The sequence below is a fragment of the Anomaloglossus baeobatrachus genome, chromosome 6, assembly GCF_048569485.1.
Source record: "Anomaloglossus baeobatrachus isolate aAnoBae1 chromosome 6, aAnoBae1.hap1, whole genome shotgun sequence".
Classification (NCBI taxonomy): Eukaryota; Metazoa; Chordata; class Amphibia; order Anura; family Aromobatidae; genus Anomaloglossus; species Anomaloglossus baeobatrachus.
Window position 1 is genome coordinate 275,398,271 of NC_134358.1, and position 23,511 is coordinate 275,421,781.

General features: G+C 38.8%; 1 protein-coding gene across 3 annotated transcripts in view; it reads left to right on the forward strand.

The window, feature by feature from the left end:
- The window catches only part of LOC142243203 (cadherin-10-like), a 758,404-nt gene that overhangs the window by 482,160 nt on the left and 252,733 nt on the right, over positions 1–23,511 (forward strand). For all 3 annotated transcript variants that reach the window (XM_075314858.1, XM_075314857.1, XM_075314859.1), the window contains one exon: positions 8,037–8,331. In XM_075314858.1, the coding sequence (XP_075170973.1) occupies positions 8,037–8,331 (295 nt within the window). The remainder of the gene's footprint in view (positions 1–8,036; positions 8,332–23,511) is intronic.

The window sequence follows — 23,511 nt, forward strand, 5'->3', positions numbered from 1 at the left end:
GCTGGCTGTGAGAAAATACTCAAGGAGGTTATTTCAAGCCAACTATGTCTGCTCTCTCACTGACCGCAAGAAAAAAGTGATTGCAATGAGTGGAGAAAGGTATTTCAGGGGAGCAAGTTAAGTTTAATCTGGACCATGGGAAAAAAAAACTGTGGTTGTGTGAACTCGGAATTTTACAATCAGCTATAAAAGATGGCTATGAAAACTGAAGAATTTGTCTATTTATTCAGATATAATGGGTACAAAAACCTCAATTGAGAATATACAGAAAAAAAGAAGAGAAAAAATATAGAATGTAGAGGAGACTTTAAGGAAGGAATAAGAAGTAGAATGCAGTAAAAGTACAAATTAGATATGGGCGCAGTAAGTGATGTGTGTAATATTTGGACATGATGAATTATAAGGAATTAATAAGTGAGTGTCATATCTTGTGGTAAAAAATAATAAGCAAAATTAAATGATTGTGAAGAAAATTTCTCAATATTTCAGAGAAAGTGTCATGAATGCTTATGACCATATATTTTATAGTCTAATTAATATTATATATGGATAAGGGACGTATCTTGGGTAAAAAAGTTCCCAAATATAGGTGCATGGAAATCTGCTTAAGCGGTATAAATAAAATTTGTTTGGCGCATGTGTAGAACATGTCATAAAAAAAATCACATACATAGCCTGATGGTGGATAAAATGAATTATGGTCCAAACATTATAAAAGATCAATGTGAGTACATAAATTGATATTCATTTAAATAAAACCTATATAAGAATTAGATCTAGGCCCAATTTTTCTCATTAATCAACTGCTCAACTAACTAGGCACAGAGCAGACAATACTATGTAAAGATAAACACTCAGGCTGAACATTAAAAAACATAAGATCAAGTGATTGAAATAACTTTAAACATTTACATATAGACACAAAAACAATTATTTGTCAATTACTAGTGGAAATGTTCCCACTTGACAGGGATTAGTTCCCACTTGAGAGGGATTAGACAACAGAATCAGTGAAGATATATCAAAAAACAAATCTTGGAATAACTAGGGGAGATCTTCACATCTGACAAGGATTGGACTAATGACTTTTTTGTACACAAAAATGAACCATATAAATATCCTTTAAAGGACAGACTATGTCATGTTTGTGCATAGCTGCATCATTTAATAATAGCAAATTTGGTAAAAAATAGTACTTGGAACAGAAAGCAATACAAGTGTGAGGAGAGACTCAATGGGCTATCTCCAGACACCAGTTGTCTATGTCTGTGTCTATAAATGTGAGTTGATACACACGGCACTTCTGGGGTGGTGCTCAAGTAGGGTCCAAAACCATCTGAAATAAATGTAGAAACTCAGCACTCAAGATCAATATGAATAGTGTTTTTTATTGTGAAGAACTTGTAGGACCAGCACAAGCATAGACGTTTTGGTCAAAGACCTTCATCAGTGTGCGTGCAGAGGGTCCTCAGAAAGTATAGAAACTTGGCAAAAAGCATAACTGGGAATGATGTGGTGTCCATATAGACAGCGGTGGACACTGAGTCATACCCAGCTACACCCTTTGCCAAGTTGCTATACTTTCTGAGTGCAACTTGATATTGAGTGCCAAGTTTCTACATCCACTTGTGTCATCAACTCTGCTAAAAATAAAAATCTAAAAATATAAATCAGAAAATAAAAAAAATAAAAAAACTGAAAATAAATAGTATTTCAATTTAGCTTTATTTAGTTAAAATATATGTGATAAATTCTTTTTAGAGCCTTTCAAATAAATTGCTCATTACAAAAAAAATGTCTTAACAGTTGTGTTATGCATCAAAGTTTTACATTTGGCATTGTCAGTTTTGGTTATAAGTATTCGTCATGATATAAAATGTTCTACATATACAGGAAGTGTTATACTGCTAAGTATCTATTACTGATTTAATTTTAGTATGCCTATAAATTCAGTTGCTTAGTAATATATTTATGCTTTTTAAATCATACGTTATAGTTGCACTAGCTGTTATTTTTGCACATTCTGGACAACCTTTGCAAGATTATACTACTTTATTTATACACATCGAAAGGATGTCTAAAATTGTTTGTGCTAATTAGTTTGAATTTACCTTAAAGTTAATTAAACTAATGTTTATAGGTCATTCTCTAATGAGAACCCTGTTACTTTGTAATTTACTTGTTTTAATCACTGATCTGGTGTAATTTATCAAGAAAAAAATAGCTAAACTACATAAAACCTTGGAGAATGTTGTGAACTGTGAAAAGAAAATGCCATGCTAAGTAAAAATAAAACCTGATGAATATTTCATAAAGTATAGTCTTAATTATAATTAATAAATATACTTGGAATGTTTTTATTTTAACAAAATTGTCTGGTGTTATGATATTGGGTCTTTTTATCATGCTTTGAAGACTTTTTGTGCCTTTGATATTTTAGATGTCTTTTTTTAGTTTTTCAGCAATTGAAATGTTAATCTAGTGCAATCATTTTTGGGTACTTTTCATAAAAAATTAATGATTGTCATTATTCATTTTTAACTGCTTAAGTGCTTAACAAACACTGGATGGTTTTGATATATCACATGCTATTTATATTGAACAAGGACATGTCTACTTTTAACAACATTTTACGCACAGTATATATTTTATATTATTTATGGTTATTTCATAGCATTTTCTAAGTGTTCCTCAGATTAAGTTATTTTTTTTAATTTGTTCTCATTCATACAAGCATATTAAATGTCCATGCATTGTCTATGTGCAAAATGGATAACAACAGGAAGCACTAGAACCATTGCAAGTTGATGGGCTAATCAGAAGATTATCACTTCAAGTGCCTTAAGTGGATTAGTAAATGTAATAAAATGTAAATAAAAAGTTTACAAATATATAAAAAATTGAAAAACACAAAAAGTTCAAATCCCCACCCCCTTTATTTATCCAACTGAAAATAAAACCAAACAAAAAAAAGTACACACTTTTTGTATAGTTGCATTCAGATACAATCTATCAAATGTACAATCTATCAAAATGTATAATAAATTATTCCGGTTGGAAAACAGTGTAATGAAAATAAAATCAAAATGCCAGAATTACAACAATTTTGGCACCTGCAATAAAATACAATAAGAGGTGGTAAAAACATCGTGTCTACCCCAAAATAGAATCAGTAAAAATGTCAGTTCTGGGCTAAAAAAAAGTCCTTGCACAGTCCCAGAGTTGGTAATCTAAGAACATTATAGGTTTCAGAAAAAGATGATAAAAGTGACTTTTTTGGTGGATAAAAATTTTCCATTCACCACTTAAATAAATAAACATATACCTTATTTCTATCTACATACTCATACTGACCTGTGAATCATAGTAAAAACGGTAAATAAAAAACACCCAGAAAATTGTGAAATTGCACTTTTTTTTTTTAAATTTCATTTCACTTATATATATATATATATATATATATATATATATATATATATATATATGATTAGCTTAGAAAAAAAGAAAAAAAGACGTCTCAGAGGAGATCTCATTTATATGTATAAATACGTGTGTGGTCAATATAAAGGACTGACACATGACTTATTTCTTCCAAAGACATTACTAAGGACCAGAGGGCACTCACTGTGAGTGGAAGAAAAGCGATTCCGACAGCTAAATAGGAAAGGGTTCTTTACAGTTAGAGCAGTCAGACTGTGGAATGCCCTACCACAAGAGGTAGTAATGGCACATACTATAACAGCTTTTAAAAAAGGGCTGGATGTTTTCCTCAGTACACAAAACATTGTTGGTTATAAATGACTTAGTGACGAAATGTAGAACTGGTAGAGGAAGGTTGAACTAGATGGACCTAGGTCTTTTTTCAACCTAAGTTACTATCTAACTATGTAATTTTCATGTCTCAGTATACATGTTCCATGTATCCTGCACTTGACCTACATAAGATTTTGGTACCATGATTGTGTATAAAGATTGGCCACATGCAGAACTTTGTAAATTCAATGGATTAAAATGCTAAAGCATTCATATATCCTATTAATAAATTTTCAAGGTTGAGTGAAGCAAAGTTAAAGGAAAGAGGTTTTTTTGGACCTCAGATTTTTAAGCTTCCTCAAGATGAGCAGTTTTTCCATTTGCTGCAGGACAAGGCAAAGGCTGGATGGGTAGCATTTACGTTAGTGGTATCTAATATTTTGGGAAATTCAATAGCAGATAATTGAAAAGTTTTTGGAAATTCTACTCAAATCACATATGAATCTTGGCTATATAATGTACTAGCTGTACTACCCGACTTCGCCTGGGTTAATAACTGCTGTTAACAAAATAGAATGTATTAACAAAAATGCATTCTGCACAGAAAAAAACACAAAACAAATAGATAGAAATGTAATTATTAAAAGGCAAAAACTAAGCTAATAGAAGCATTTTACAACATATATTTCATCCCCACAGACATTCCACACAGATTTAACTAAATTGGCCAAGTAATGTGCTCCATCTGTCTCTTTCCAGATCTGTCTCTTTGCCTGTCTGTCTCTTTCCCCATCTGTCTGTCTGTGCCTTTCTCCGTCTGTCTCTTTCCAGGTCTGTCTCTTTCCAGGTCTGCCTCTTTCCTCACCTGCCTCTTTCCTCGTCTGCCTCTTTCCTCATCTGCCTCTTTCCCCGTCTGCCTCTTTCCCCATCTGCCTCTTTCCTCATCTGCCTCTTTCCCCGTCTGCCTCTTTCCCCGTCTGCCTCTCTCCCCGTCTGCCTCTTTCTCCATCTGTCTCTTTCCCCGTCTGTCTCTTTCCCTGTATGTCTCTGTCTGTTTCTTTCCCCATCTGTCTCTTTCCTGGTCTGTCTCTTTCCCAGATCTGTCTCTTTCCCCGTCTGTCTCCCCATCTCTGTCTGTGTCTTTTTCTGTCAGTCTGTTTCCCTGTCTGCCTGTCTTTGTCTGTCTCTATTTCTCTATCCCTTTCCCCGTCTGTCTCTATCAAGGTCTGTGTCTTTCCCCATCTACCTTTGTCTCTCTGGCTGTCTCCTCCCTGTCTGCATGTCTGTCTGTCTCTTTCCCTATCTGTCTCTTTCCAGGTCTGTCTCTTTCCCCGTCTGTCTCTGTCTATCTTTTTCACCATCTGTCTGTCTGTCTCTTTCACCGTTTGTCTCTGTCTGTCTCTTTCCCTGTCTATCTCTATCTCTCTGTCTCTTTCCCTGTCTGTCTCTCTGTCTGTTTCTCTCTATCCGTCTCCCCACCGACATCTTATTACCTCACATATAAGCTTCTTATACTATGAATGTCTTTTGTTCCTATAGCAACCAATCACAGCTCCTACTAATAACCTGTAGTTCAAGGCTCCATTTACTTTAATGGAGGTATGTTTTTTGGAGAGTAACTGTAAAGCACGGGGTTCAATTTTCCTGTCAAAACATAGTCTATGACATTCCCTGGGCCACATGAGGTGTCTGTGCAAAATTTTGTGATTGGAAATGCGACGGTGCGGATACACTTTTCGTTTCACTTTTCCCCGATTATGAAGAAAAGGGCAAAATTGATTGGTAAATTGGAATGCACGGGGTTAAAACTTTGCCTCACAACATAGCCTATGATGATCTCACGGTCCAGACGTGTGAGTGTGCAAAAGTTTGTGATTGTAAATGCGACGGTGCGGATACACTTTTCGTCTTACTTTTTCCCCATTATGTAGATAGGGGCAAAATTGATTGGTAAATTGGAACGTGCGGGGTTAAAATTTCACCTCACAACATAGCCTTTGACGCCCTCGGTATCCAGACGTGTGAGTGCGCAAAATTTTGTGGCTGTAGCTGCGACAGTGCAGATGCCAATCCTGGACATACACACACACACACACACACACATACATACATACACACATTCAGCTTTATATATTAGATTTAAAGAATAATTTTTTACATTTGCATCTAGAATGTGTTCCACCAAACTGCAGAGCAGGGAACGACCAGCATGGTGAGAGATTTCACCAAAATTTTGTGTCTGTATAGAAATAAAAATCATGGAACATGTAATGCATAAATGGTCGTAAATTACCGTTGGACAATTGTAAGAGATGAAATAAAGCAGGAGTACAAGAGACAAGCAAAAAAGAGTTGTCACTGAATGAGAACCAAATTTGTAATGGAATTTTCTGTAATTGTTTATAATTAGCAAAAGTGTTTAGACATGTTTTAGTTATTTTAATTGTTTCTAAGTTTCCTCTAAATAAATCAAATAAAATAAATCAAATAAAATAAATATATATTTATCCATAAAAGGGAAATGCTTTGATATTGTAGAATCAAGAGCCATCTCAAAATGTTAATTTTAAGCTATAAGTTCAGGAGGTAAAAATGATTAACAAAAGCTCATTTCATAACTGAACCTGACAACTTTTGAAAATATGTGGAACAATTTTACATGAAGAGACAAAAAGATTTGTGTTAGCCTGTATCAACAGAAGAACTGTGGTTAGTTTTCCAAGATGTGTGGAACAATGTCCATCTTGAGATCTTTCTAAACTGTTGGCAAGTGTACCTGGAAAAATTAATATTTAATGATTTTTCAAAAGTATAGATTGGTTTCACCAATTTTTTATTTTATTTACATTTTTTTTGTTCACTTTGCATGTTGTTAATTGATAAATCTATTGACATTTCTATATTTGAATTCTCTCTAACTGTAAAACATATTTTGATTTTATTGATTTGATGTAGGCATAGTGTAACAAAAAAAATCTTATTTTTCATATGTCTAAGATTATGCAGTTTTATTTCATTTTATTCTGTTCATTTTTCTTTTGTGAAGACATGTATGGACCCTTTGCATAGCGTTATAAATTCGATTTGTCAAAGATTCTTATATAGTTACTTGCACAAAGAAAACATTTGCTTAAGATTATTGTTTTATTATGGCTTGTTAAAAGAAATGATGGTCTTTAGTAGAATTGAGCGAATACCTAACTATTCGCACTCGCTATACTCATAACGAGTACTGTCTACTACTCGCATATTCCTTTCGAATAGCGTGTGGAATGTAAGTGAATGGGGAATACTCGCAAAGTAATGAGTAACTCGAACTCCGTACTATTGGTTCGAGTAGCGATTAGTGCGGAATTTGGGTTGCTCGTTGCATTGCGAGTTTTTCCCCATTGACTTGCTTTGCACACGCTATTTGAAAGGAATATGCGAGTATTGGACAGTATATGTTATGAGTATAGCGACTACAAATAGTTAGGTACTCGCTCAACTCTAGTCTTTAGGCATCTATTCACTAGGACTGCAAAACTCTAAAAATGCAAGGTTTATATGTTTTATTCTTTGGCGCTAACTAAACAGGAAACACCAAATTTTCATAGAACAAGATTAGTTAAAATGTGTTTTTAAGGTACATAGCCATTTTAAAATGTGAACTATTTTATTATAATTCATGTTTAGCTTAAGAAAATTATAAATGAAGCTTGCATTTTTGAGATAAAGGACATCTACTGTACAGTCCTCCTTATCATAGATTAAAACTGTATTGTAAATATTATATCCTGTTTGTATTCATTTACATAAGGTTGCTTGAAAGCATGTACATGGATGTTTGAACGCCCCATTCAGATACACTAAACAGTTACAGAAATTTCTGAAACAAATCTTTTACCCTTAGAAAAGCTGTTTTAATCATGTTATACAAAAGACAGGATATTACACCTAGAGACACTATCAATTCCTATTAATCATAGAAATACCATTTTATCAAAACCTATATTATTCCATCAGTGTTAAATGGAAACTGTGTTTGCTCATATAGCAAAAGAAGAAAAATCTTATATCCTGTAATGCCATGTAAATATTAATATTTAAACTTGTGAATTCAAAAAGTAAATTGTTCTAGGTTGCTCCAAATCTGATACCAAGTAAATAGTTACTATGAACTCATATATTCTTATTGTAGCAATGATAAATTGTTACAGATTATATGTACTGTATGTCATAGCAAGTGTCCTTACACATGTACACAAGAATTCATTTTATTTTATTTTTTTTTCTTTTTCTAGCTCCATTCAGATCAAGATAATGGAAAGGGGAATCTGAAATACATCCTCTCAGGAGATGGAGCTGGAACACTTTTTGTCATTGATGAGGATAGAGGTGACATTCATGCCACCCGACGAATTGACAGAGAAGAAAAAGCCTTTTACACCTTGCGTGCCGAAGCAATAAATAGAGAGACAGGGATAGCTGTGGAACCAGAGTCTGAGTTTGTCATAAAGATACATGACATTAATGATAATGAACCCACTTTTCTAGAACGCATTTATACTGCCAGTGTCCCTGAAATGTCTGATGTTGGTAAGAAACATATTTGTCTCTCAGCTTGCATCCTGAATATTTGTGGCTCATTGTATTCTTAAATGACAAAGCTTTTGCTTATAGTTTTAATAAATGATTTTTAACCAAGGTCTGTGAAAAACAGAATGAATCTGATGTATTTTCGGGAAGAATAATAGATATAAAATACACCAGTAGACATAGCTCTATGTTAATTGTAGGTAGCCTAAAGGGTGCTTTACATGCTGCGACATCACTAACGATATATCGTCGAGGTCACGTCATTAGTGATGCACATCCGGTGCCGTTAGCGACATCACGTGTGACACCAAGGAACAAAGATCAACGATGGCAAAAGCGTCAAAAATCGTTGATCGTTGACACGTCGCTCCTTTCCATAATATCATTGCTGCTGCAGGTATGATGTTGTTCGTCGCTGCTGCGGCATCACACATCGCTATTTGTGACACCGCAGGAACGACGAACATCTCCTTACCTGCCATCCACCGGCAATGAGGAAGGAAGGAGGTGGGCGGCATATTCCGGCCGCTCATCTCCTCCCCTCCTCTGCTATTGGGCGGCCGCTTAGTGATGCCGCTGTGACATCGCTGTGACGCCGAACGCATTCCCCCTTGAAGGAGGGATTGTTCAGGATCTCCAGCGACGTCACACAGCAGGTATGTGTGTGTGACGCTACCGTAGCGATAATGTTCGTTACGGCAGCGATCACTACATATCGCACCAACGATGGGGCGGGTGCTAACGCTCGCGACATCGTTAGCAATCGCTAGTGATGTCGCAGCGTGTAAAGCACCCTTTAGATTAGACAGTCTCAAAATGCACAACCTTTTTCACAGTGTCTTATGCTGAATGATAAATCTGCCTCACTTTTAGGCTATGTTCACACATTGCATTTTGGCAACGTTTTTGCTGCATTTTTCTGTGTTTTTTTCATTGGTTTTATGCAAATTAATGCAAATATAAAGCTTCTTTTTATAATACTAGCAAAACTTATGAGACTCCAGAAATCGCATGCACACACTCTTGTTTTCTCCTGATTGAATTGAAAAACTGCTGCATTTTTGCTGAGTTTTTGAGAGAAGCAGAATGTTAATTCTTTCAGTCTTTTTGCTGATTTCTTCACCATTGAAAGCAATGAGAGTTAAAAAAACACAGGTGCGTATTTTGCAAAAAAATGTTGGTGCTATTTTCGCTTAGTTTTTGCTGCTTTTGTGGTGAATAAAACTAAATTCATTTAAAGATGTACTCCATACATAGAAAACCCAAAATGCAGCAAAAAGCCGCAAAAACTCAACAAAAAATGCAGCTTCTTTAATCACAAGAGATTAGGTTTTGCTTCAGAAAAAAATGCAACACAAACACATGTGAACATAGCTTTAAACTGTTGAGTGTTAGGGCGCACAAACCCCAGCTGAATTTGAAGCATTACCAATCGGCCGTCATTTTATAGTCTATTTTCATAGGAAGACCTTCAGATATGCATCAAAGAATGTGTAATACTCTACCAATGTTCTTATTATCATGAAACCTGTTATGCAGTTAATTGCACTGCAGACAATGAGGATGTTTTGTTCAACACAAAAGATAATTTCACCCGATGAACGAATATATTGCTTGTCCAATGGGTGATCAGCAGCCTCATTAGTCTGCAGGATTATAAATCCATAACATTGGTTTGAAAATTCCCCTTAGGCCATGTTCAGTATTTGGTTTTTATTGTACATCAGTATTTGTAACCCAAAACCAGGAGTGGAAAAACCAAGGAAAAAGTTTACCCACTCCAGATTTTGACTTAAAATTACTGATGTGAAATACTGACCAAATGCTGAACGTGTGACCATGGCCTCAAAGTTTCCATCATTTATTAGTAACTTAGGCGGGCTTTGCACACTACGACATCGCAGGCCGATGCTGCGATGTCGAGTGCGATAGTCCCCGCCCCCGTCGCAGCAGCGATATGTGGTGATAGCTGGCGTAGCGAAAGTTATCGCTACCCCAGCTTCACACACACACTCACCTGCCGTGCAACGTCCCTGTGGCCGGCGACCCGCCTCCTTGTTAAGGGGGCGGGTCGTGCGGCATCACTGCGATGTCACACGGCAGGCGGCCAATCGGAGCGGAGGGGCGGAGATGAGCAGGATGTAAACATCCTGCCCACCTCCTTCCTTCCGCATATCCTACGGAAGCCGCAGTGACGCCGGTAGGAGATGTTCCTCGCTCCTGCGGCTTCACACACAGCGATGTGTGCTGCCGCAGGAGCGAGGAACAACATCGGACCATCGCGTCGGCGTAATTATGAATTATGCCGACGCTGTACCGATGATACGATTACGACGCTTTTGCGCTCGTTAATCGTATCATCCAGGCTTTACACACTGCGATGTCGCATGCGATGCCGGATGTGCGTCACTTTCAATTTGACCCCACCGACATCGCACCTGCGATGTCGCAGTGTGCAAAGTGCCCCTTACTTTGGTGCACAAAGTTGCAGCAACGTTTGATACATTGTTGTCATTTGGATCATGATTTAGGCCTTTCTCTACCCATTTTCTGATAAGAAGCTTCCAGTAAGTCAGCATTCACTGTTATTTAACATTTTCAATTTTAGAGTCTGTTTCTTATTGTCCACATGAACAGAGAAAGCATTTGGCTATTTTATAAAGTTCCTTTAAAAAATATATTATCATATAATTATTAAAACACTCCATTTACCTTTTCTTACTGTATACTTTACTTCATAGTTTGCAAAAGTTACATTTCTTTAAATATGTGTATTAGAGCCACCTTTCTTAAAGGGAGTCAAATTGAACAAACAGTCTACCATCATAATTTTATTTTGCACAGCAATTTCTGTGTAAATATATTAGATATAACTTAAAGTATAACTGTCATTATGACAATGCATTCATAAATGCAGACAGCATGTTATAGAGCAGGGAGAACTGAACAGATTGATCTTTAGCTTTGAGATTAAAGATTCAATTTAGGGTATTTTAATAATTTTATATTGCTTTTTCTGGAATGTTTGGTCCAGTGGATGATTATTAGCAGTTCTTTGTTTAAGTTTCATACAAAAAAGGTTATAATTCACTGACACTATAGCCCATTGGATTAGAAATCATAGAAGCAGTAGATGTTTAAGGAAACAATAGGAAGGATTTCATCCAGCACATCTAACTTTTTAGGATTTTACCTGATACACCCACACTTAATTGGTTAATTTCACTGCTTGACTATCCAGTCTAGATAACTTTTAAAATGTTGGTGGGAAACTTTTTTACTTAGACCATGACGAAGATGTTCAGCACATTGAAACACATTGTCTGAAGCTAAGAGCTTAATGAATACATCTTATGTCTGTTGGATGATGCATGATGACTAATTTTAATCTTGCAAATTAAAAGCTATGTTTTAATTGAAAAGACGGTTTTTGGAGTGATACGCTGGATGAAATCCTTCATATTGTTTCCTGATTCAATTGAGTGTGTTTCTACCATATATCTCTGTGTCAGATCCTCCAGAGCTTATAGCCATTTACCGGACAAGTGACTAGGATAAGCTGGCTATCCTTTTCTTGTACAGTAGATGTTTAAATAATGAAAACTCAGGTTATGCAATAATCCTTTGCCACAACTTATGCATCAATCTGCTCACCTCGCCAGCTCTCTAACAAATTGCCTTAGGGGTACTTTGCACGCTGCGACATCGCTAGCCGATTGTAGCGATGCCGAGCGCGATAGTCCCCGCCCCGCCGCAGCTGCGATATCTTGTGATAGCTGCCATAGCGAACATTATCACTACGGCAGCTTCACAAACACTTACCTGCCCTGCGATGTCGCTCTGGCCGGCGACCCACCTCCTTCCTAAGTGGGCGACTTGTGCAGCATCACAGCGACATCACACGGCAAGCGGCCAATAGAAGCGGAGGGGTGGAGATGAGCGGGACGTAAACATCCCGCCCACCTCCTTCCTTCCTCATTGCAGGCGGGACGCAGGTAAGGAGATGTTCCTCACTCCTGCGGCTTCATACACAGCGATGTGTGCTGCCGCAGGAACAATTAACAACATCATACCTGTCGCTGCAGCAAAATTATGGAAATGACTGACACTACACAGATCACCGATTTTTGATGCTTTTGCGATCGTTTATCGGTGCTTCTAGGCTTTATACGTTGCGACGTCGTTACCAGTGCCAGATGTGCGTCACTTTCGATTTGACCCCGACGAGATCGCAGTAGCGATGTTGCAACGTGCAAAGTACCCCTTAGAATGGACAGCATTTTCTTGGTGGCAGATTCCTTTTAAATAGTTGATTGGAATATCTGCCTAATCTGGGATTACCCAGGATGTTCCCTCTTAAGCCATTTATATTGGCATGCAGGTCATAGAAGAATGAATAAAATGATACCTTGATGTATTGGATCCAATGTATTATTCAAAAAAATTACATGTTTTTCTTATATGTAAATGAGCTGTTAAGAACTATGGGCCAGACACAGATCGGTAAGAGAAGCAGCTTCTGGAGGTTATTTATATGAATAATGCTGACACTAGTGTGATCTGTGATGGACAATCTCTGGTTTCCCAATCTCACTGTAGAGTTGTGTGTGATTATAACTGACACAGTAGAGAATTAAATAAATATACAGTTGTCTTCTCATAGGGCTCCAACTATGATTGCACAGACAATGTTGCAATACATGAAAAATTATGAGCAATCAGTCAGAGTACATAGAGTTTTATGTGAAAGTTATATGTAAGATCATTGCAAATTACCCAAGGGCTTCAGGAGCCACAGATTACGAAAGGGTAATGTACTTTCTATTTGTGCATTGTTTATAATTTTTTTACTTCACTTACCTTTCGGGTTTTTTACTTACCTTTTTACGCATGTTATAGAATGTCATCTAGGTTAATTACTTAGTATATGTTAATTCTCTATGTACTGTGATGCCCCCTATTGGATATTTCGACATACTTCATTTTGTTTAAGCAAATTTTAACTAATTTTACAATAAAATTATATTTTTAACTTTTACCGACTTGCAGTTATATTTCATTTTTTTCTGTGATTTAGTGTTGCAAGGAACTGCTGTGAGAATTCTGTAGCTGCAAACATGTTTGTAATTAGGCAAAGTTCAGTTCTACTGTGTTTTGTTAGTTACACACCTCACACTGATAACACCCTATCCCACTAAAAATAATGTTTGAAGGCAGAGACTTATGCAGATCTGTGTCAGGCACATAGTTCTTAACAATTCATTTATATGTTATGAAAATGTGGATCGCAGGCAACAAAGTATCATTCTATTCAGCTTCCTATGACCTGCATTCCTATATAGATATCTTTGAAGGGTTAGGCTATGTGCCCACGTTGCGTGTTTTCATGCAGTTATGCAAGCGATCTGCACCGCAGCGTAACTGCATGCGTCCTGCGTCCCCTGCACAGTCTATGGAGATTGTGCAGGAGCCGTGCGCACGTGGCATATTAGAACGCAGCGATTCGGCTGCTGCCCGAATCGCTGCGTTCAAAGAAGTGACATGTCACTTCTTCCGTGTGGTTTGCATGCTGTCTATAGGGAGAGGCAGCATGCAGAGTGCACGATCTCTGCAGGTACCATGCACTTCAGAACGCAACTTTTCAGCTGCGCTCTGAAGCGCACCTTTTAGCTGCGGTGCAGAGCGCACACGTGCGCACATAGCCTAAGTCCTACTGACAGTTTCCCTTTAAGAGTCCTCAGTGGTTGATAAAGTAAGTTAAACTGAATCTTTCTGCACAAAAATATATTGCGATTAAATCTGCTGAACTTGCACTGCCATATAACATGATTATTTTGTCTAGATCTAAACTCTTCTTTTAAAAAAAAAAAATACTGTACTACAGATGAGATGATCAAGGTGAGTCAAAATTAATGAAATTGATGGTTACCTGTGGATTAAAAATAAACAACAACTTACTCAGAACTACATCCCACATTGGTGAAGCATCGGAGAGAAGCCTAATGTAATTTTTTTGTTGCTACTTGGATTTCCTCATATTAGTTTTCAGCTATAACATCTTATGGACTATCATACCTTGCACATTGGTGGTCAGTACCTTGGCCATCAGAAATCAGTGGATACCAGTGGAGCACAGCATGTATAGCAGAGTCATTTTCAATTTCCGGAGTCACTGGTTACGTTTCACTTTTTTCTGTAGAGTCCAAGCTCTTATAATCAGTAATTTACTCTTTGTTGCCAGAGTGTAATCTTCCATGGTCAGTGAAGTTATCTCTCTTTCTACTGTAGAGTGTAAGCTCATATGGTTCACAGGATTCTCTCTCTCTCTCCATCTCTCTTCTCCCACATTTCAAGCCTTCCAGTATTGAGATGTGAGCAAATCTGTTTGTGGCAAATCAAATTTAAGGGCAAAATTCATGAAAGTTAACAATTTCAACTTTCAAAGGATCCGCACATCTGTATACTGTACACTTTCACACATTTTACATAATTCTATTCATTGTGATTTTTTTTTTCCTTCATAAACTCTTGACTGCTTTGATACACAATTATAAATTGTGGCAATGCATTATCTAATTTACCCTTGCTAAATACTGTGGCAATGCATAACGTATTTTATTGTTAATATTTATGGATAAGAAAAAGTATTTTGATATCGTAAAGGAGTTTCCTATCTTTGAGCACAATCGTTTTCTCAGTTAAGTGCATGCAACTGGAATTAAAATCACTTTGGAAATTTGGTTTCAATTAAGATTTTGCACTGTTTGTCTTCGATAGCCACTATATTATACTGTCTATAATTGGCTGCAGACTCACTTAGCAGGGTTAGCCACATTCTCTTTATTTTAACATATATGTTGGGGAGATGAATTTCTGTATACCTATTATTATGTAAGTATTACAGGTTCTTCTCTTGTTTTTCTTAGTGCAACTTTCCTTAAAAACTGCATAGCTCTTCACTCTAGAAAATGACTATTGGTGGAGTAACATCAGGCAAACAGACAAGTCTGATCGAAAAACACTTCACCTTAAATCTAATTTTTTATTGAGGTTGCTGATTGATGTCCTTGGTCTTGGTTTTGTTTAACATTTGGCACATCTAGAATTGCCAATCTTTGGCAACTTTTCCTTGCTGCAGTACTCCAAATCTGTCAGCCTACACAGAATTTTACTGTGTAAATTGTCACTTATTTATTCACTGTATAAGTTGTCAAGAGTTCCTTGCAGATGAAGACGCAGACAGTTCCATCATAAGGGATCACCCATAGAACCAAGATGGTGGCCTTCAATTATAGGACACATCTCCAAGAGATGGGTGTTATTATAAAATCCTAATGTTATATTACCCTAAAGTCCTGGTCATTTTACTACTCCAAATCTGCCCCACATGTTGGAGGCTGGTCTATTTCACTATATACAGTGCCTACAAGTAGTATTCAACCACCTGCAGATTTAGCAGGTTTGAAAAGATGCAAATAAGTTAGAGCCTGCAAACTTCAAACAAGAGCAGGATTTATTAACAGATGCATAAATCTTACAAACCAACAAGTTATGTTGCGCAGTTAAATTTTAATAAATTTTCAACATAAAAGTGTGGGTCAATTATTATTCAACCCCTAGGTTTAATATTTTGTGGAATAACCCTTGTTTGCAATTACAGCTAATAATCGTCTTTTATAAGACCTGATCAGGCCGGCACAGGTCTCTGGAGTTATCTTGGCCCACTCCTCCATGGAGATCTTCTCCAAGTTATCTAGGTTCTTTGGGTGTCTCATGTGGACTTTAATCTTGAGCTCCTTCCACAAGTTTTCAATTGGGTTAAGGTCAGGAGACTGACTAGGCCACTGCAACACCTTGATTTTTTCCCTCTTGAACTAGGCCTTGGTTTTCTTGGCTGTGTGCTTTGGGTCGTTGTCTTGTTGGAAGATGAAATGACGACCCATCTTAAGATCCTTGAGGGAGGAGCGGAGGTTCTTGGCCAAAATCTCCAGGTAGGCCGTGCTATCCATCTTCCCATGGATGCGGACCAGATGGCCACACCCCTTGGCTGAGAAACAGTCCCACAGCATGATGCTGCCACCACCATGCTTGACTGTAGGGATGGTATTCTTGGGGTCGTATGCAGTGCCATCCAGTCTCCAAACGTCACGTGTGTGGTTGGCACCAAAGATCTCGATCTTGGTCTCATCAGACCAAAGAACCTTGAACCAGTCTGTCTCAGAGTCCTCCAAGTGATCATGAGCAAACTGTAGACGAGCTTTGACATGACGCTTTGAAAGTAAAGGTACCTTACGGGCTCGTCTGGAACGGAGACCATTGCGGTGGAGTACGTTACTTATGGTATTGACTGAAACCAATGTCCCCACTGCCATGAGATCTTCCCGGAGCTCCTTCCTTGTTGTCCTTGGGTTAGCCTTGACTCTTCGGACAAGCCTGGCCTCGTCACGGGTGGAAACTTTCAAAGGCTGTCCAGGCCGTGGAAGGCTAACAGTAGTTCCATAAGCCTTCCACTTCCGGATGATGCTCCAAACAGTGGAGACAGGTAGGCCCAACTCCTTGGAAAGGGTTTTGTACCCCTTGCCAGCCTTGTGACCCTCCATGATCTTGTCTCTGATGGCCTTGGAATGCTCCTTTGTCTTTCCCATGTTGACCAAGTATGAGTGCTGTTCACAAGTTTGGGGAGGGTCTTAATTAGTCAGAAAGGGCTGGAAAAAGAGATAATTAATCTAAACATGTGAAGCTCATTGTTCTTTGTGCCTGAAATACTTCTTAATACTTTAGGGGAACCAAACAGAATTCTTGTGGTTTGAGGGGTTTAATAATAAATGACCCTCTGAATAAACTTTTCACAATTTAAAAAAAAAAAATAAAAAAAGAAATAACATTCTTTTTTGCTGCAGTGCATTTCACACTTCCAGGCTGATCTACAGTCCAAATGTCACAATGCCAAGTTAATTCCGAATGTGTAAACCTGCTAAATCTGCAGGGGGTTGAATACTACTTGTAGGCACTGTACATGTTTTTCATGCATGCATGTTGTTCATGGGGCAAAATTTTAACTATAATCAATGAAAGTGTATATTTTATGAGTTTTTTGTGTTTTCTGTGAGCCACTGTGTAAAGTGTACAGCCTTCTTCAGGTCAACCCACAGTTTTTCAATTGGATTCATGCCTAGGCATTAGCTGTTCCAAATCTTTGATTTTGTTTATGAAAAATACTTCTTTCATTGATTGGACATATGTTAAGGGCTTTTGCTGTTCTGAAAGATGAAAATCTGCTTTGCCTATTTTTTTTAGAAGAAGCCTCCAAGTTTTGTTGCAAAAATTAATGTTATTTGGAAAAGTTCATAATGCCCTCCACCCTGAATAAAGTCAAATTTTTAGCTGTTGAAAAACATTCCCAAAGTATAATGCTCCCTCTACTTTGCTACACTGTGGGTATCATGTTTGTTTTGTGATGTGTAGCCTTGGCATTGTGTCAAAAATACCTTTTGGAATGATGGCCAAAAAATATCAATTTTGGTTAAATCAGACCTTAACAAGTTTTCCCACATGCTTTTGGCAGACTTAATTAGGGATTTGGCTTGGATGATTTTCTTTGTACGAATAGATTTCTGTCTTGCCACCCTACCCAGGAGATGGTCTTTAAAGAAGTTATTCCAAAATTGCAACATAGCCAGTAACCTCAAAATCACGATTTCAATTGAGCAATGTTTGAGCATGAGAATTCTTGTTAAATTTATATCTATCATATAGACAGGAAATGGCACAACAAGGGAAATGTTCGGAGGTGTGCCTGCAATTAAGCAAATTCAGCCTGCAAATTCTGATTGCAATTCAGCTATCTTGCTGGCCTTTTTTGAAACCCCAGCACATATGATAACTCAAGGCAAAGCGCATAAGAAGCCATCCATAAAAGTTATTGATTTCTTCACCCGAGATGCTAGTGCTGCAAAAAAAAAGTTAGTGGTCTTCCATTCACAGACCCCGTCACATTCAACTAGGAGGAGTTCTATGGCACCCAGTGATCCACTCCTGGTTGCAGCTGATCCACTTTTTGAATGCAGCAGATCTCCCTCTTACAAAGCGAACAGTGGAGAACATGTTGGGTGATCTGAGGGTTTCCCCACACAAAAATTTTAGAGGTATACTGGAGGAACTGAGTGAGGACATTTTAGCGATAGGGGACCATTCTTTGCACCTTGAGACCAAAATGGTGAAAATGGCTAAATCACATAAAGATCTCATTTATGTCAATTTAACTATAGAAGGTGCAGTGCAGGGTTTGCAGTCTAAGGTGTTGGACCTAGAAGATAGGGCCGTCGTACTAATGTGCGGCTGCGGGATATTCCTGAGCTCGTTCCAGAAGCCGAACTGCATGTTTCTGATTGACATGCTTAAAGAGGCTTTAGCTGACTTGCCTGTTGGAGATCTGGTTATTAATCAGGTGCACAGGATTCTGAAACTAACAGGATTGGTTCCGGAAAGCCGCGTGATACCTTAGCGAGATTTCACATTTTTAAGACCTGGGAGGCTCTTTTACAGGCCATGAAGAATCAGCCAAAACTTTTGTATAAGTTTCAAGATGTGGTTGTTTTTTCTGATCTCTCTGCACGTACTTTCCCTAGGCATAGAGAGTTTGCCTCTTATACTAAGGTGTTAAGAGAAGCTGGTGTCACTTATCGGTGGTCTTTTCAGTTAAGGTATACCTGGCAGGTAACACGCAGATGTGCTAAACACCAGACCAGCTGAGTAAAGTACTTGCATCGTGGAACCTTGGTCACCTACCCAATGCCAGTATCCAGGCTTTGGGCATCTGCAATCCAGTAATAATTGTTGAGGAATGGTTGCAACCTAATGAATTGGAGCTGACTGCTGAACTTCAGTTGTTGTGTAATATCTAGGACTTTATTGTTCATTGTTTCTGGGAATGGACACTTTCTGGTCCGTAGCCCCTATTCAGTGGCAAATTGGCTGTGGTAGACCCTGGATATGTTATATTTGGGAGTTTTTGCTTTTTTTTGCATTCTCAATATTTAAATCCCGAAGGGTGGTTTATTATTTTGGTATTTGCTCTTAATCATGTTATCCATACCCTTGCGCCTGTCTATTCCCCTAAGAGGTCTCAATTTAGCTTCCTTCAGAAGTTTCTGCAAAAAATTTTAAATATGTGAGTGGGACAAAAAATGATTTGTGGAGATTTTAATTTGCCAATGTCAAAACGCTTGGATTGTTCCACTTCTAAATCCCAGAGCAAGAAGATGAGCTCTCTGATGTCTGAACACTATCTTCATGACATCTGGAATTATACGCATACAGAAGAAAAGGATTACAATTTTTTTCAGCTAGATTTTTTCTGTATAGCAGGGAAGACTATTTCTTGTTGGATAGAAGCCTAGTCTCTAATTGTGTTGCGGCTTCTCTTTTATTAATAACGTGGTCGGACAACGCCCCTATATACCTGACAGTTAAAGAGGTACATAATAGTACTGTTTTTGCAAGGTGGCGCGTGAATGACTCTCTTTTATCTAAACAACATGTAGTGGAGGAGGAAGCAGCAAGACTCTCTGAACTTTTTTAATTCAATAATAACAAAGAGATCATGGATGAGATTTTATGGTCTTCTCCTAAGGTGGTCATCAGGGGGTCATTTATTAAAATAGCCTCCCGTGAGAAGAGGATATGGGAAGCAGTGTTGACAGAAATTTTAACACAATTTCAAACTCTAGAAGCTCAGAATAAACTATCTCCAAACTCCTTCACCTATTCTGAGATTAGAATGCTCCCCCTGCATCTCCATCAATTGTTACTGTATTCTTACGAAAAAAAAAATCTAGGAGCATTGAAGATCAAATATTATTCCATGGGAGATAGAGTGGGTGCCATATTAGCAAGAAGGGTTAAAAAAAGAGAATTCCAGAATAAAATAGAGATACTTTTGGGCCCTACCAACACAGAGATAAGGAATCCAATAAAGATTGTTGAGGCCTTTGCAGATTTCAATCAAACCCTATATAATCTGAAGGATGACCCTAATACATCATTACTATCTCAGAACGATATCCAACAGTTTGTAGGTAATATCGGCCTTCCGCAACTATCTCCTTCTCAGTTGGATATTTTAGATAGACTCTTAAAGGTGGCTTTACACACTGCAACATCTCAAACAACATCGCTGTAACGTCACCGGTTTTGTGACGTAATAGCGACCTCCCCAGTGACATTGCAGTGTGTGAAACACATCAGCGACCTGGCCGCTGCTGTGAAGTTGATGATCGCTACAAATCGTTCAGGACCATTCTTTGGTCCTTTGTTTCCCGCTGTGCAGCAAAGTCTCAGTGTGTAAAGGGGACTTAAAACACTGGAAACGAGTGATGTGTCACAATATCTGTCAATCACTATTCTCTGTCAGTCGGTCTCTCTCTCTCGGTCTCTATTCTCTCTCTGTCGGTCCGTCACTATCTCTGTCCCTCTCTCACAGTCTGTCGGTCATTTTCCCCTCCTCTCTCATACTCACCGATCCACGATCCCCGGCGCGGCACTGCATGGCATTCACACTGCTGCGGCGGCTTTTCCTCTTTTGAAAAAGCCGGCCGCTCATTAAACAATTTCGTATTCCCTACTTTCCCCGCCCACAGGCGCCTATGATTGGTTGGTCTCAGGATGGGGAGCCCCATGTTATGTGGAGCCCCCCAGCCTAACAATATCAGTCAGCAGCCGCCCAGAATTGCCGCATACATTAGATGTGACAGTTCTGGGACTGTACCCGGCTCTTCCCGATTTGCCCTGGTGCGTTGGCAAATTGGGGTAATAAGGAGTTAATGGCAGCCCATAGCTGCCAATAAGTCCTATATTAATCATGTCAGGCGTCTCCCCGAGATACCTTCCATGATTAATCTGTAAATTATAGTAAATAAACACACACACCTGAAAAAATCCTTTATTAGAAATAAAAAACACAAACACATTCCCTCATCACCAATTTAATAAGCCCCCAAAAGCCCTCCTTGTCCGGCATACTCCACGGACCACCAGCGTCGCATCCAGCTCTGCTGCATGGAGGTGACAGGAGCTGCAGAATACACCGCCGCTCCTGTCAGCTCCACGCAGCTAATGAAGACAGCCGCGCGATCAGCTGAGCTGTCACTGAGGTTACCCGCTGTCACTGGATCCAGCGGTGGTTTCAGCGGTGGCCGCGGGTAACCTCAGCTGGATGCGACGCTGGAGGTCCGTGGAGTACGCCGGACAAGGGGGGCTTTTGGGGGCTTATTAAATTGGTGATGAGGGAATGTGCTTGTGTTTTTTGTTTCTAATAAAGGATTTTTTCGGGTGTGTGTGTTTATTTACTGTAATTTACAGATTAATCATGGAAGGTTTCTCGGGGAGATGCCTGACATGATTAATCTAGGACTTATTGGCAGCTATGGGCTGCCAATAACTCCTTATGACCCCGATTTGCCAACGCACCAGGGCAATTCGGGAAGAGCCGGGTACAGTCCCAGAACTGACGCATATAATGTATGCGTCAATTCTGGGCAGCTGCTGACTGATATTGTTAGGCTGGGGGGCTCCCCATAACGTGGAGCTCCCCATCCTGAGAATACCAGCCTTCAGTCGTATGGCTTTATCTGGCTGGTATTAAAATTGGGGGGGACCGCACGCCGTTTTTTTTAATTATTTAATTATTTATTTCACTGCACAGTATAGACCCGCCCACCGGCTGCTGTGATTGGGTGTAGTGAGACACCTGTCACTCAGCGTGTCTCACTGCAACCAATCATAGGCGCCTGTGGGCGGGGAAAGTAGGGAATACAAAATTGTTTAATGAGCGGCTGGCTTTTTCAAAATAGTAAAAGCCGCCGCAGCAGTGTGAATGCCGTGCAGCGCCGTGCCGAGGATCGGGGGAACGGTGAGTATGAGAGAGGAGGGGAAAATGACTGACAGACTGTGAGAGAGGGACAGAGATAGTGACGGACCGACAGAGAGAGAATAGAGACCGAGAGGGAGAGACCGACTGACAGAGAATAGTGATTGACAGATATTGTGACACATCACTCATTTCCAGTGTTTGACTAGCTAGGTCGTTCTGCAGGTCCGGATCGCTGTTGCGTCGTTGGCCAGGTTTGCCTGTTTGACAGCTCACCAGAGACTCACCAGAGACTTTGTAGCGATCCCGGCCAGGTTGGAATCGCTGGTGGGATCGCTGAAAGTCTCAGTGTGTAAAGGGGCCTTTACTCTTGCAGGTAGTGAAATCCTTTAAGATTAATTCAGCTCCAGGACCAGATGGGTTATCCAATTTATATTATTGATAATTTATTGACATAGCCCTATCTTTTCCGTACTTTCCATTTTTGGCAAAAGTCTGCTGTAATTGCTCCTTCCAATTTAGAGGCCAAAATTTCCACACTTCTGAAATCTGGAAAACCAGGTAATTCTCCTGAAAATTTCTGTCCTGCATCATTACTAAACTGTGATTTGAAGATGTTTTTCAAAAAATCTCTTCATAAAATAATTCCATTTTTGGTTGCCCCTGATCAAGTGGGGTTTTTGTTGGGGAGGCAAGCAAAAGATGGAACCAGGAGACTAATAGATCTTATTGGTGTGATAGAGTCTTGGAGAATTCCCAGTGTATTCCTTTCCTTAGACATCAACAAAGCATTTGACAGGGTACAATTTGGATTCTTGGTTTTGGACAAATTTGGATTTGTTGGGACTATCAAATGGGCTATTATGTCACTTTATTCGAACACCAATATAAAGGTGTTATCATATGGTTTTATGTCTTAAAGTTTTCCCATTTCTAATGGAACCCATCAGGGGTGTCCCTTATTGCCAATTATTTATGAGTTGATCGTGGAGACTTTGGCGAAGTCTATTAGGTCCCATTATGGGATTTCTGGTATAATTGTGGGGAACACTAAACATGTTATAGGACTCTAAGCTGACAATTTTATTATCTCATGCTCAGATATTGATGTTTCACTGAAGAATAATATGGTGATTTTAGAAGTATTTTCTTACATTTCTTATTATAAACTTAATGCCACTAAATCTCTTCTTTTTGCTTTTTTTATTCCTCAGTTACTTAGGAAGAGACTATCCCAAAGGTTTCCTTTTAGTTGGGAAGACGATGGTTTCCCCTACTTAGGCATATGTCTTACTACTATGAATAGGTTGGCG